This window comes from Chelon labrosus, assembly GCF_963514085.1.
Source record: "Chelon labrosus genome assembly, chromosome: 1".
Classification (NCBI taxonomy): Eukaryota; Metazoa; Chordata; class Actinopteri; order Mugiliformes; family Mugilidae; genus Chelon; species Chelon labrosus.
In genome coordinates this window covers 39,038,126-39,051,947 of record NC_140337.1, presented here as the reverse complement: position 1 = coordinate 39,051,947, position 13,822 = coordinate 39,038,126, and the positions used below count along the sequence as shown (strand labels likewise).

Here is a 13,822-nt window from a genome sequence, read left to right as displayed (position 1 = left end):
AGAAGTTTACAACCAAAAAACTTTGGGACGGACATGCCCAACATTTTATTTATTTATTGCCGTAAAGGAACAATTTGAAGCCTAAGGATGTTTTTTGAATAAGGTCATTACATTTCTTGTCGAAAGGTTAATGTTCAATAAACACATGGAAACATCAAGTACACATTTGAAGTCTTCTAAAAACTTTTCCTGGAGCTGTCTTGTTCAAGGATAATGTTAAATGTTTAACTAAGTTTGAATTCAGCAAGTACTCGCCCTTTTATTGTTGAGGTTTGGAAATTTTAAGTCAAACATGTTGTTAAAGATGTTTACACTGAAATAAATGTTCAAATGTTTAAACTGTCATTCTTTCTATGTATAGTAATCTGTTACATGTTATTTGTTGGTTATTTTGGAAGATCAGACACAAAAAAAAATGAATTGTGGCAACCAAGTGACATTCAATGTTACTGAGTAAATTGTGTGTAAAATGTCCTGTCATATGAGTTCTTATTATTGTTATTTTATTCAGAGGATCAAAATGATGTTTATCCACATATTTAGCAAGGTTACATGAATTTCCCCCAGCATTTTAGTAAATGTAACTTCACAGATATTTAGTAAATATGAATCACTTTCCCCTGCATATTTAGTAAGAAATAATTACATTTGTTCAGATACTTAGTTTTGTAATGAAATTGATTTGCATTCACTAGATATTCTTGAGCTGTATTAACATATATCCACCCTGGACAGGTCTCCAGTCTATCACAGCTGTCATTGGTCTAGAGGGGGGGTCCACCCTGGACAGGTCTCCAGTCTATCACAGCTGTCATTGGTCTAGAGGGGGGGTCCACCCTGGACAGGTCTCCAGTCTATCACAGCTGTCATTGGTCTAGGGGGGGGGGTCCACCCTGGACAGGTCTCCAGTCTATCCCAGCTGTCATTGGTCTAGAGGGGGGGTCCACCCTGGACAGGTCTCCAGTCTATCCCAGCTGTCATTGGTCTAGAGGGGGGGTCCACCCTGGACAGGTTTCCAGTCTATCCCAGCTGTCATTGGTCTAGAGGGGGGGGGGTCCACCCTGGAAAGGTCTCCAGTCTATCCCAGCTGTCATTGGTCTAGAGGGGGGGTCCACCCTGGACAGGTCTCCAGTCTATCCCAGCTGTCATTGGTCTGGGGGGGGGGGGGTCCACCCTGGACAGGTCTCCAGTCTATCCCAGCAGTTATTGGTCTAGAGGGGGGGTCCACCCTGGACAGGTCTCCAGTCTATCCCAGCTGTCATTGGTCTAGAGGGGGGGGGGGGGTCCACCCCGGACAGGTCTCCAGTCTAACCCAGCTGTCATTGGTCTAGAGGGGGGGGGGGGTCCACCCTGGACAGGTCTCCAGTCTATCCCAGCTGTCATTGGTCTAGAGGGGGGGTCCACCCTGGACAGGTCTCCAGTCTATCACAGGGCTAACACAGAGAGACACTCACACCTACGGCCAATTTAGAATCACCAATGAACCTAACCAGCATGTCTTTGGACGGTGGGAGGAAGCTGGAGAACCTGGAGAGAACCCACGCAGACACAGGGAGAACATGCAGACTACACACAGGAAGGAACCAGTCGGCCTGGATTAGAACCTAGAACCTTCTGTCTGTGAGGCATCAGTGCTAACCACCACACCACTGAGCCACCCCACTGACTGAATCAAAAAACTATACTAAACTAAACTAAAAACTAAACTATTTGACCCTGTGTTGATTACCTGATGGACGGCATTCCTGCTTAACAACCCTGAGGCAGTGCTGCATGTTTCTGCTCACTCTCCCTGTGTGATGGGCCACCTGTAGGTAATAATTAACATTCTTAGCATGCTGTCAGAAAACAACAGAAACTCCTTGAGGCTAAAAGGAGGATCACTCATTTAACAACCTGCCTCCACCATCAGCTCTGAGAATCACACTGTTCACATTTCAAATTATTTAATCATAATGAAAAAATGTATCTAGAGATGGAAAAGTAGGAAGCGTGAGCACATGCCCCCAAGACATAAGGCAACAGAAGAGTCAGATGTCCAGAAATCAATGAGGTTGGTGCTGAGAGGCCCAGACAGAGTGGAGAAGTTACACAGTACAGAGAGACACAACAACACACTGCTGTTTCAGGCGCTTCACTGGATCTGACAATAAGAAAAGTGTAGAATGATGCTTTGTTCGTTAGAGACTCTTTGTCAGATCAGAAATCATCTTCAGTTATAACAACGCTAGTGCAGATCACATATTACCTCCTAAAGAGTCTGACTAGAATATGTTGTCATCACTGTAGATGGATAAAGAGTGAGACTAAACTGTGTCTTTTGTTTTCGAGGGACGGCAACAAGAAGAGGAAACTTTCCTCTGAAAGACTGTGACTTTGTAGAGGAAACAACAATAACTGAGGTTTGTGCTCTTGTTTTCAGCTGAAACCAGACGTGACCTATTCACCAACAACAGGTTTGTTTGACGCAGACACTCAGAGCTCATCAAGCTCGTGGCTGAGACGCTGCATGCTGCTCAAAAAGAAATAAGCTGTGGTATTAATTAGTCCACGTGTTAGAGCTGGACTGAGGTTTTCACAGGTACCTCTAGACTCTGTGTTAGAATCTAAAAACTAGTAAACGCTAATCAAAGACGTCCCTCTGTGTGTCTTCCAGCTCTCTGTCGGCTGATTGGCCCCCTCCAACATGGCCCGCCTCCTGTTCTACCTGTGTGCTCTCGGCCTGCTGGCAGGTAAGCACGCCACACACGGCGGCCATGTTGAAGATGTCTCCAAAGATGGAGGAAGCTTTAAGTGGTGATAATCTGTCAGACACGGAGAGACTTTCCTGTCGTCTTTGTTTCTGAGAAGAACTGATGTCAAAAGTCTTGACTGGTGAACAAACGCTGTCTTGTTCCTTCATGAAGTCAACAGTTGGACATGAAGCTGTCTCTGTTGTCCAACCAGCTCACACCTCTCATGTGTCTCCATGTCTTCAGGTGCTGCTGCTGAGTCGTTTCAGGATAATACAGAGTTGGACATCAGCTCATGTCCCGTCACATATTATGGACGGACGTATGAGCGTCTCTATGTGAGTAGTAGGGGTTGAATGAAAATGAAAATTCCAGTTTTTTAAAGTTGACTAATATGTGGTGAAAGTCGAGTCGACGTCAACTAGTCTCTGATGACGTCACTCATAAATCAGTAGACAGTAATGAAGTCTAGATTCTTGACCTGAACACATATTGTAAAAAGAAGCTACAGAGGATTTTCTGGGAGTTTACTGAAGCTTGAACATGAGCTACTGTCAGCTGTAGACCACGTCAACACCATAAACACCGTCAGTCTGACACTAATAATATGAGACTGTCACCCAACAAAACAAAACAAATAACATGTTCTACAGCCACAGCAACAAAGTCAACTAATAGAACACAACAGAACTGAACATAAACACATGAGCTCATCAATACTGTGATCTACAGATATGTATAGTCTGTATGAAAACAGGCAGCACCTCAGCACCATCAGTAGCATTTAATTGTACTAAAACAGCGTGTTGTTAGATGTGTGGCGACACACGTTCGAGTGGGAGGGGTACGGTGGGTAGATGTAAATATCAAAACATACCAGACAACGCCACCTTGGGAGTTTCGCCCAAGGAAATAGTTTGTAGTGTTTGTACCAATCAAAAAGAAGGCATTCAGGTTCGTTTCTCTTAACGAGCAGGAGACGTGGTTCCAGTTAAAATACACTTTATTACAAATTTTACTAAAACAATATCTATTTTAAAACACAGAGTTAAGGGAAGGGTGTGCAACGGCAGGGCTGGAGTTTACCAGTGGGGAGGCTAGGGTAACGAGGAGTGAAGGATCCCAGGAAAAGACAAAAATGAAAACTCAAGGGTCACACAGCACACAATAAAGGGACACCACCACCAGGACACCAGGGCCGCCGACGTAAACTACCAGCACCTGTAAGAGAGGGGTAAATGTTAAAAAGGGGTAAACTCAAATCAACCAAAAATCCCAAAAGAATAAACCAATAAACAAAATAATCAATCATAAACAACTTAGGGGTGGCAGCAATCAAATTCACAAACAAAAACTTAGCTGCCAATAATAAGAAAAAAATATATAATTCAAAAAGGAAACAAATGGACAATACACAACAGTTGAAAATTATAGAAACCAGCTGCAGTAAATTTATGTACCCGCAGGCAGCTGGACAAACAATACCTAAACTATTGCCAACTAAAGAAAAAACCAAACTTCAACTTGGTAAATCAAAATTAACAAAACTGAAACGAAATCAAGTCAAATAAACAAAAATAAAGGAGTTAACCCAACCGAAGCGAGCAATTCGGCAGGATGGCCAGAGGCCGAATCACAGCGGAGTAACCAGAAGCCGAGCGGTGCGAAGCCGCGCGACTGAGGGTAGTTCCTGCACAGCTAAACAAACCCGAAATAAAACAGCAGCAAAGCAGCAGTGGTTGTTGTAGCAGTATCCCACTGCTCACCAGTCAGTTTATCCTATAAAAATAAAATGCACTAAGTTAATACAAAAAAACACTTAATGCAGAGGCTGAAAGATTAACCTTACATACCGATCAGGCGGCATCAGATCGCACACACAGGAGAGAAGCAGAAGGCTTCAAGCTCTATTAACCGTCGTAAGAACCTGCCACCGACCACGGGCCAAGCGCATTTGATCGGTTATTTGCCGTGAGCCAGTCAGGTACGGACCGTGTCGGACGTCTACACGCAGACAAGCAGTAATTGGGTGACATGCACAAATCTAAAATTACATACACAGACAGTAAGCGAGGTAGCTACCGCCATAGACATATATACATAGACGCCTCATTGAGCGCTGTACCGTACGTCAACGTCGCCGCCATATTGGGGGTGGCAAACTGGAGCTATCACCGGTCAGAAGATGCCTCATTCGTGTGCTGCTTGGAAATGTTTCAATCGAATGACAAGCAAAACCCGATTCCACGGGATTACTTTTCACAAGTAAGACAGAACAATTACTTTTGATTGTATTTGATCATTACAACATCATTCTGAGATCAGAATATGCATACTTTTGTCCCGCGCATAATACTATGAAGTCCCGCGTTAAAACCAGCCTTCAAACAACCAAGAAGTCAATCGTATTTAACTAAATTGCCCCGAACTAACTACTCGGAGTGTTCAAAGTTGCTTAGCTAACTTTTCTCGTACTATGTAGGTTTCCCAAAGATGAAGGGCTAAGAAAGCGGTGGGAAATTGCTTTGAGAAGGGAAGGGTTTTCTGCTAGCCCGTCATCCAGGCTCTGCAGTGAGCATTTTAGTCCGGAGGCCATCAGGATCAGAGATGGAGCTGTTCCTTCTGTGTTCTGTTTCCCAGCTCATCTCCAAAGGGTGGGTGTATCACTAGGCTGTAAGGATTAGATAAATCAATGCCACACTGACTGAAAATGTTTTAGTCCTGTATGAATGTGAAGGAATCATTGACATGCATCCCCCCCCCCCCCCCCAACACCACCCAAGGACAATGTGCAATAATTGTCCTTATACTTATATTTGCACTGTTGTACTTTTTACTCTATTTATGTTGTGTGTAATACTTGGATGCTGTGCTAGAATTTTGATGTACACTTGTTCAGTGACAATAAAAGGATTCTGATGTATTTTGTATTACACTCTGAGATCATTACAATATTTTATCCTTTTATTTAGCATGTGGCTACCAGGACATCTCAGACCTCGAAGAAGGCTGAGGAGAGCCTCTCAGTGGACTGTTTTCAGCTCGTCCAAGAGACCAAACCCCTGCTTGCGCCCAGTGTTGTGAGTACTAAGTACTAGCTATACCTCAAACAGCTTTGAGGATCATGATCCTGGTTATATTCAAACTTGTAACTGGTCCCACTCTGTCGCTCTTTCAGACAGACTCATGTGCACACGTACATACATGTCCTTGACACGCGCACACACACGCACACACACACACATACAGTGCTGGCCGTACAACTGAGGAGTGAAGAGATTAGGAATGTGGGACAGCTGACAGCACATTGTACTAGTAGAGATGTAATGGACTGAGACTGAGTGATGTAATATAAACATATAAACGTTTATGATATTTTCATCCTTGTTTTTCTGCTAGGACCACTCCTATGTACTGCCTTCATCACCTGATGATCTGAGGGCCAGACTCAGTGAAGCCTTAACTAGGGTGGAGAGTCTGGAACGAGAGAAGAGGAATGCTAAGGACAGAGAAAGGAGGGCAAAGAACACTGCGTGTGGACTTCTGGAGGATCTCAGGGCGAAGAACATGATAAACGAAGAGTTGAAAGAGCAGCTCGATTTATACTCAGGTAAAATGAAAATATAAATTTGGAGAAAATTTTAAATTATAAATCATAGTTTCCTATCTTTGTTAAAAGTTTCTAGATGTTTAAAGGGTACGCACTAATTAGCCTGTTATAACTGAATTTCAGATCTTCCACTAAACCTCCCGTCAAAACAGAGCCATGAATACACCAAGGACCAGAGGGAGTTTGCTGTCACTCTCCACTTACATGGTCCGAAGGCCTACAACTATCTCAGAGAGTCTCTCCATATTAGTCTCCCACATCCACATACATTGCAAAGGTATTGTCACGTTATATGAATCCTTTTTTCTCTTTTTTTATCCTGTTATGACAGAAGAGAGTGAAAGGTGGACATAGCTACACTTATCTTTATTAACATTAAACATCCTGAAATAACTTTCTTCTTAACAAGGTGGATGAGTTCATTTCATTTCATTTCATTTCATTTATTTGGCACATAAAAATACAATAAAAATACAACAACAATACAAAATACATTAACAATACGTAATTGAAGAAGGTAAGAGCATAAAGGCATGCCAGGGAAACCCCAAAAACCCTCAAGAGGCTTGTATAGGAGGGTTCCCCAAAAGAACATTTAAATTTTAATTAAAGAAAAGCAATCAAACATAGAACAGACGACAAAACAATTAACAGAAAAAGGAGAAAAAAAAGATATGAGTTCTGTGGATGCCAAGTCTGGCCTCAACATGATGATGTTGGGCATGTTGAAAAGAAGACAAGAGGAAGACCCAGCTAAATATGGATGTGTGTGTCTTATGTTGGATGCCATGGCTATTAAGCAACATATCCAGTATAATCCTCATACCCAGAAAATGTCTGGATTTGTGGATATGGGGGATGGTATAAATGAGACGGATGTTGCCACTGAAGCTCTTGTTTTTATGGTGGTTGGCCTACAAGGCCATTGGAAGGCTCCAATTGCCTACTACCTGACCAAGTGCCTGTCGCCAGGGACACAGGAGGTTCTGCTTGTTCATGCGTTGGAGGAACTGCATGAGTGCGGCATAAGAGTGGTATGTGTCACAATGGATGGGCATGCCTCCAATGTGCGCATGTGCAACCAACTAGGGTGCCAGCTTAAGGGAAATCCTGTTAAGCCATTAAAAACATTCTTCCCACATCCGGTGACTGGTGACAGGGTGTTTGTAATGATGGATGCTTGCCACATGTTGAAGTTGGCACGGAATATGCTGCAGGCATACAGTCCAATAACCAGTACCGCAGGCCAAATCAACTGGAGATACATTGTTCATCTGAATACTGTCCAAACAAAAGATGGATTGTATGCTGCCAACAAGTTGTCAAACAAGCATGTGAATTTTGACTCACAGAAGATGAAGGTGTCCCTGGCTGCACAGACACTGAGTCGGTCTGTGACAGTGGCTCTGCGGACACTGAGGGACCTTGGCTATTCACAGTTTCAACACTGTGACGCAACAGCTGAATTCATTGAGGTAATGCTAACATAATACTAATAGTAATTGGACCAGGGCTAAAAGATTATAGTTTAGAAATTAGGCTAATGGCCCATGGGAACATATTATTGTTTATGGTGATGATTTGGATGCTTTCTGTTAATGCAGATATTTGCTTTTAGATAATTGACAGGCTCTTCGACATCTTGAACAGTCGCAATCCCCATGCCAAAGGGTTCAAAGCTCCTCTGGGTTCTTTGAATTGGGCAGAGAGTGTAGACTTCTTGTTGAGAGGCAGGGACTACTTGATGAGTTTGGTGATGAAAGATGGCACACCCCTTCACCGATCAAAGAGGTTTTAGGAAATAGTGAAGCTTTTGTTTGCATGAAGGGTTCTTAAGTTTATGACATCAGGTTCATATGATGTTTTAGGCTGGGCAATATGGATAAAAACCATTTATTTTGATCAAATACCTCTTGATATAGAGAGGATACTGTAGAGATGACTATTGGTGCTTTTACTCAGTATTGATATATTATGGATATATTGCCCAGTCCTATTAAGTTGTCTTGTTCCGTATGCTGCATCATAAGTTCATATGATGCTTTGTTCTCTGGTTCCAGTGTTTTTGCAGTCTGCTGTTTTATTTCTGCTGGACTTCTATCTTCAGTATTTTTCATTTCTAGAGGTATCATAATGGTATGTATGGCAGTGTTGTTTGTTGTTTTCAAGCTTTACCATTTGTGTTATTGTGTTGTTTCTTGTTGCTTTAACATTTACAAATGAACAAATTCACTTACTGCTCTCTTGAGGTATCTTGGTTTGCCAGGATAATACTGACAGAACATTTTCTTGTGAAGGTACCTATCTGTCATGGGGTTCATCATCAACATCGACACCCTGATGTTGATGATTCCAGAGCAGCTTCAGCGTCAGCAGTACATCTGCACCTACCGTTTTAGCCAGGATCACTTGGAGCTGCTCTTCAATTCAATCAGGGCATCAGGTTGGGATTTCATACACACACACACACACACACACACACACACATATAAATATACACTCACCGGCCACTTTATTAGGTACACCTTGCTAGTACCGGGTTGGACCCCCTTTTGCCTTCAGAACTGCTTTAATCCTTCGTGGCATAGATTCAACAAGGTACTGGAAACATTCCTCAGAGAGTTTGGTCCATATTGACATGATAGGATCACGCAGTTGCTGCAGATTTGTCAGCTGCACATCCATGATGCGAATCTCCCGTTCCACCACATCCCAAAGGTGCTCTATTGGATTGAGATCTGGTGACTGTGGAGGCCATTTGAGTACAGTGAACTCATTGTCATGTTCAAGAAACCAGTCTGAGATGATTCGCGCTTTATGACATGGCGCGTTATCCTGCTGGAAGTAGCCATCAGAAGATGGGTACACTGTGGTCATAAAGGGATGGACATGGTCAGCAACAATACTCAGGTAGGCTGTGGCGTTGACACGATGCTCAATTGGTACTAATGGGCCCAAAGTGTGCCAAGAAAATATCCCCCACACCATTACACCACCACCACCAGCCTGAACCGTTGATACAAGGCAGGATGGATCCATGCTTTCATGTTGTTGACGCCAAATTCTGACCCTACCATCCGAATGTCGCAGCAGAAATCGAGACTCATCAGACCAGGCAACGTTTCTCCAATCTTCTATTGTCCAATTTTGGTGAGCCTGTGCGAATTGTAGCCTCGGTTTCCTGTTCTTAGCTGACAGGAGTGGCGCCCGGTGTGGTCTTCTGCTGCTGTAGCCCATCCGCCTCAAGGTTCGACGTGTTGTGCGTTCAGAGATGCTCTTCTGCATACCTCGGTTGTAACGAGTGGTTATTTGAGTTACTGTTGCCTTTCTATCAGCTCGAACCAGTCTGGCCATTCTCCTCTGACCTCTGGCATCAACAAGGAATTTGCGCCCACAGAACTGCCGCTCACTGGATATTTTCTCTTTTTTGGACCATTCTCTGTAAACCCTAGAGATGGTTGTGCGTGAAAATCCCAGTAGATCAGCAGTTTCTGAAATACTCAGACCAGCCCGTCTGGCACCAACAACCATGCCACGTTCAAAGTCACTTAAATCACCTTTCTTCCCCATTCTGATGCTCGGTTTGAACTGCAGCAGATCATCTTGACCATGTCTACATGCCTAAATGCATTGAGTTGCTGCCATGTGATTGGCTGATTAGAAATTTAAGTTAACGAGCAGTTGGACAGGTGCACCTAATAAAGTGGCCGGTGAGTGTATATGTGTGTGTGTGTATTTGCATGTCTCTATGCATGTAACCATGGTAACTGTGTTGTCATTATGACATTTGATTGACAGCTGTGTCCACTTTGTGGACATACATATATGCAGACAAATCCTGTCACATGAAGATTAACACTTTCTTTTACAGTTCTGTAAGCCACACCATTTTTTTCTTTTACAAAGTCAGTCTGAAAAGGGCATATACAGTGTTGCTTTAAAGTTTGTGAAGTTGTTTTTACTATTTCTGCTAAAATATGACCTAAAACATGATTTGATTTTTACAGAAGTCCTAAAACTAGACATGACATGTGTGTGTGTGTGTTTTAGGGGGCTGGAATAACAACCCTACAGCAGGCCAGTTCCAGGTCATTTTCTGCCGGCTGATGGTGCGGTGTGGTGTGTGTACAAGCACATCAGGAAATGTGGCAGCACAGGATGAGACTGTGTCCCTATCTGCTCTTGAGATGTCCTCTTCCCCAGCCGCAGAAGAAACGGAAGAGCTACCATCCCCCTTTGCCAACATTCATGCCATTCTGTGTGATCATAGCTACTTACCAACCCGCTATGGTGGCCTTGTGGACAATGCCCTTGTGTACATCTCAGGGTTTGTCGTTCGCCAAGTTCTGCAGAAGCTGTCTTGTGTTGTGTGCCGTGGTAGTTTGGTGATTGAGGCTGTACCAACATCATTTGATCAGAGCTACCATTTGTTCACACTGAAAAACAGAGGAGGCCTGATGATTCCTTCTGAGGGCACAGTGAAGGTGGTCAGATCAGCCGAACGTTTCCTTCGACAGTCAACATCAGAGCAAGCTGTCAAAGCAACTTTGATCCATCAGTTTGTCCGGGCTGAGATTGGTTCGCTGGATGTGTTTTGCCTTGGGGGCCACATTCAAGAAACACAGTTTGGCATTGACAATCACCATTTTGTGCTGATGTCATTGGTTGTGTCTGTGTTCCACAAACTGAGGCTGCACCACATTGCCAAACTGAACACTCTTCAGTTACAGAGTGGCAGCACAAGAAAAAAGCTGTGCAAAACAGTACTATTCCAAGGGTTTTAGCTAACACACACACTCAATTTGTATTTTTGTTTTGCTGTATGTATACATGTTTTTAATGTGTTTCCTTGCACATAAATATGTAGTGGGGGCGGCACAGTGGAGAGGTGGTTAGCACTGATGCCTCACAGCAAGAAGGTCACCGGTTCGAATCCATGGGCCGGCTGGCCTTTCTGTGTGTAGTCTGCATGTTCTCCCTGTGTCTGTGTGGGTTCTCTCCAGGTTCTCCAGCTTCCTCCCACCGTCCAAAGACATGCTGGTTAGGTTCATTGGTGATTCTAAATTGGCCGTAGGTGTGAGTGTGAGTGTGAATGGTTGTCTGTCTCTGTGTGTGGCCCTGCGATGGACTGGCGACCTGTCCAGGGTGTACCCCTGCCTCTTGCCCGATGACAGCTGGGATAGGCTCCAGCAGACCCCCGCGACCCTTAACAGGAATAACCGGGTATAGAAAATGAATGAAGCTGTATTGATATATATGTTTTTTAATCTGTTTTCTTGCACACAGGTGTATAAATATAAGTATGTATATATGTTCTTTAATCTGTTTCCTTCTAAAAAATAAATAAATCAAAGAGTATGGTTTAGACCAGGCAATCGCAGTATTTTATGCCATTATTATTATTTCATTTTACTTTATTATGATTTGCAGACTTTGTTAATTTTGTTTTTAATTTTTTTGTCCCAATGATTGTCAATATTAGTCGTTAAAATATAAAAACGATTAATCAAATCAGTACCATGTAAATGCTGGTGCTGTTTATTAATACAGATGTCTCATTTCCATGTCAGGTGGTTATTATAGACACAGATTCAGTATTTTGACTGTCATGTATCATCACAGTAACAGCTAAACACTCGTGAAAACATTATAAAATACATCGAGTGGTTTGATGCCGATCTGTACACTGAACATATCAAGAATAGTTCACGTTTATAATCATCAGAGACCATTACAGACGTTGTTTTAGGTTCCTAACGGTTTTCTGAATATATACGTCCATGTGTGAATGTGTAAATGAGAGGAATTAACTTATAGCACGTAGTAACAGACGCTTAATAAAGTTCACTCCATTGACTCGTATTGGTTCGCGGGGCAGAGCCGCCTCCACCAATATGGCGGCGACGTTGACATATCGCAGCAGCGGGCCAACCCGCTCAATGCGGCGTCTGTGTGTCTATGGCTACCGCCACATTACCTGCACACATAGATATACATAGACGCGACATTGACTGTAGAGGGACGTGCCTAAAGCACCGCCATCTTGGTACAGGGCTCGCAGAGGCAGCGGTTGTGGCGTAAGTCAGCCTCGTGTTTATATGAGCTGGCTCCCAGAGTAGCCAGTAGAGGGCGCTACGAGAATGTTTACTGTTACTCATGCAGTTCTTCTTCGATATAAAAATAAAGTTCGGAGTTGATGCTAAGCAGACGAGCCTCCGTCCGTCATTGATAAATGCAAACCCACATATCACAGCGGTGTCAGAAGTGGGATGAAGTTTTCTCTGGAGCACTTTGTTGGGGATTAGCAGCTGGTGATGGCGAAATTCCCGGCGCCGGAGCAGTTTGATTTTGCCAAGCCGGAGAAATGGCCGAACTGGAAACAACGGTTTCTGAGGTATCGAGTAGCCACTAAGCTAGCTAATGAGTCGGCCGACATCCAAGTGAGTGCGCTGATATACTCCATGGGCCCAGAAGCAGAACAAGTGTACAAGTCGTTTAACCTGACGGAGGATGAAGGTGATGAAGATTTTGACTATGTATTGTGCCTTTTTGAGGAGCACTTCGTGCCGAAGCGAAACGTGATTTTTGAGAGAGCGCGTTTCCACTCGCGGACCCAAGCGGCAGACGAGTCAGTTGAACAATACATACGGCACCTGTACGATCTCGCTGCTCACTGTGACTTTCATGAGAAAGAAGAGGAGATACGTGACAGGCTCGTCATAGGAATCAGAGACAAAGATCTTTCACTCAAACTGCAAATGACCAGTGATCTCACATTGAAAAAAGCTGCGGACATAGCCATACATTCTGAGTTAGTAAAGCTCCAGAACAGTGAGACTGGTGCGACAGGACACATCGATGAAGTGAAGACAAAGCCATTTAAAAGTAAGTGGAAAAATAAAGGGGCTACTGGCGGGCATAACACAAATGACAGAAGAAAATGCGTCAGATGCGGACGCACTCATAACAGAGACCAGTGCCCAGCAAGAGATAAAGAATGTAACAAATGCCACAAAATTGGCCATTTTGCGGTCAAATGTAGAACAAAACAAATTCATGAAGTGACTGAGGAGATCGACAGCTTGTTCTTGGGCTCTGTAAATGAGACTGTTAATCGGAGTACAGTAAATGAAGTCATCACCGACACAGAGCCACCATGGCGTACCACGGTAGTGATGTGTAAGACTGCAGTCAACTTTAAGATTGATTCCGGTGCAGACACCACAATAATAACTGAAGCAACATATAACGGACTCCGTGGAGAGCCGAAGCTGAGACCAGTCACATCGAAAATTGTCAGTCCAGGCGGAAAAGTGGACAATAAAGGACAGTTTTTGGCTAGAATAAAGGTAACAAAAGGAGGTAGAACAAAAGACTGTCATTTCAGAGTGATAGTGGCAAAGTCAACATGCGACAACTTGCTTAGTAGGTCAGTGGCAGCTTACCTAGGCTTGATACAGCACATTGGAGAAGTGGGTGT

General features: G+C 43.5%; 1 protein-coding gene across 1 annotated transcript; it reads left to right on the top strand.

Moving 5' to 3' along the window:
- Positions 1-2,686: 2,686 nt before the first annotated feature.
- LOC311493009 (THAP domain-containing protein 6-like) lies at positions 2,687-8,216 on the top strand (the record flags this gene model as incomplete). The annotated part of the gene is made up of 6 exons (XM_084551494.1): positions 2,687-2,732; positions 2,979-3,054; positions 5,215-5,386; positions 5,705-5,812; positions 6,132-6,342; positions 6,466-8,216. The coding sequence occupies 6 exons, from the start codon at positions 2,687-2,689 to the stop codon at positions 6,636-6,638; spliced, it is 786 nt and encodes a 261-aa protein (XP_084407620.1). The 3' UTR covers positions 6,639-8,216.
- Between the last annotated feature and the right edge of the window lie 5,606 nt (positions 8,217-13,822).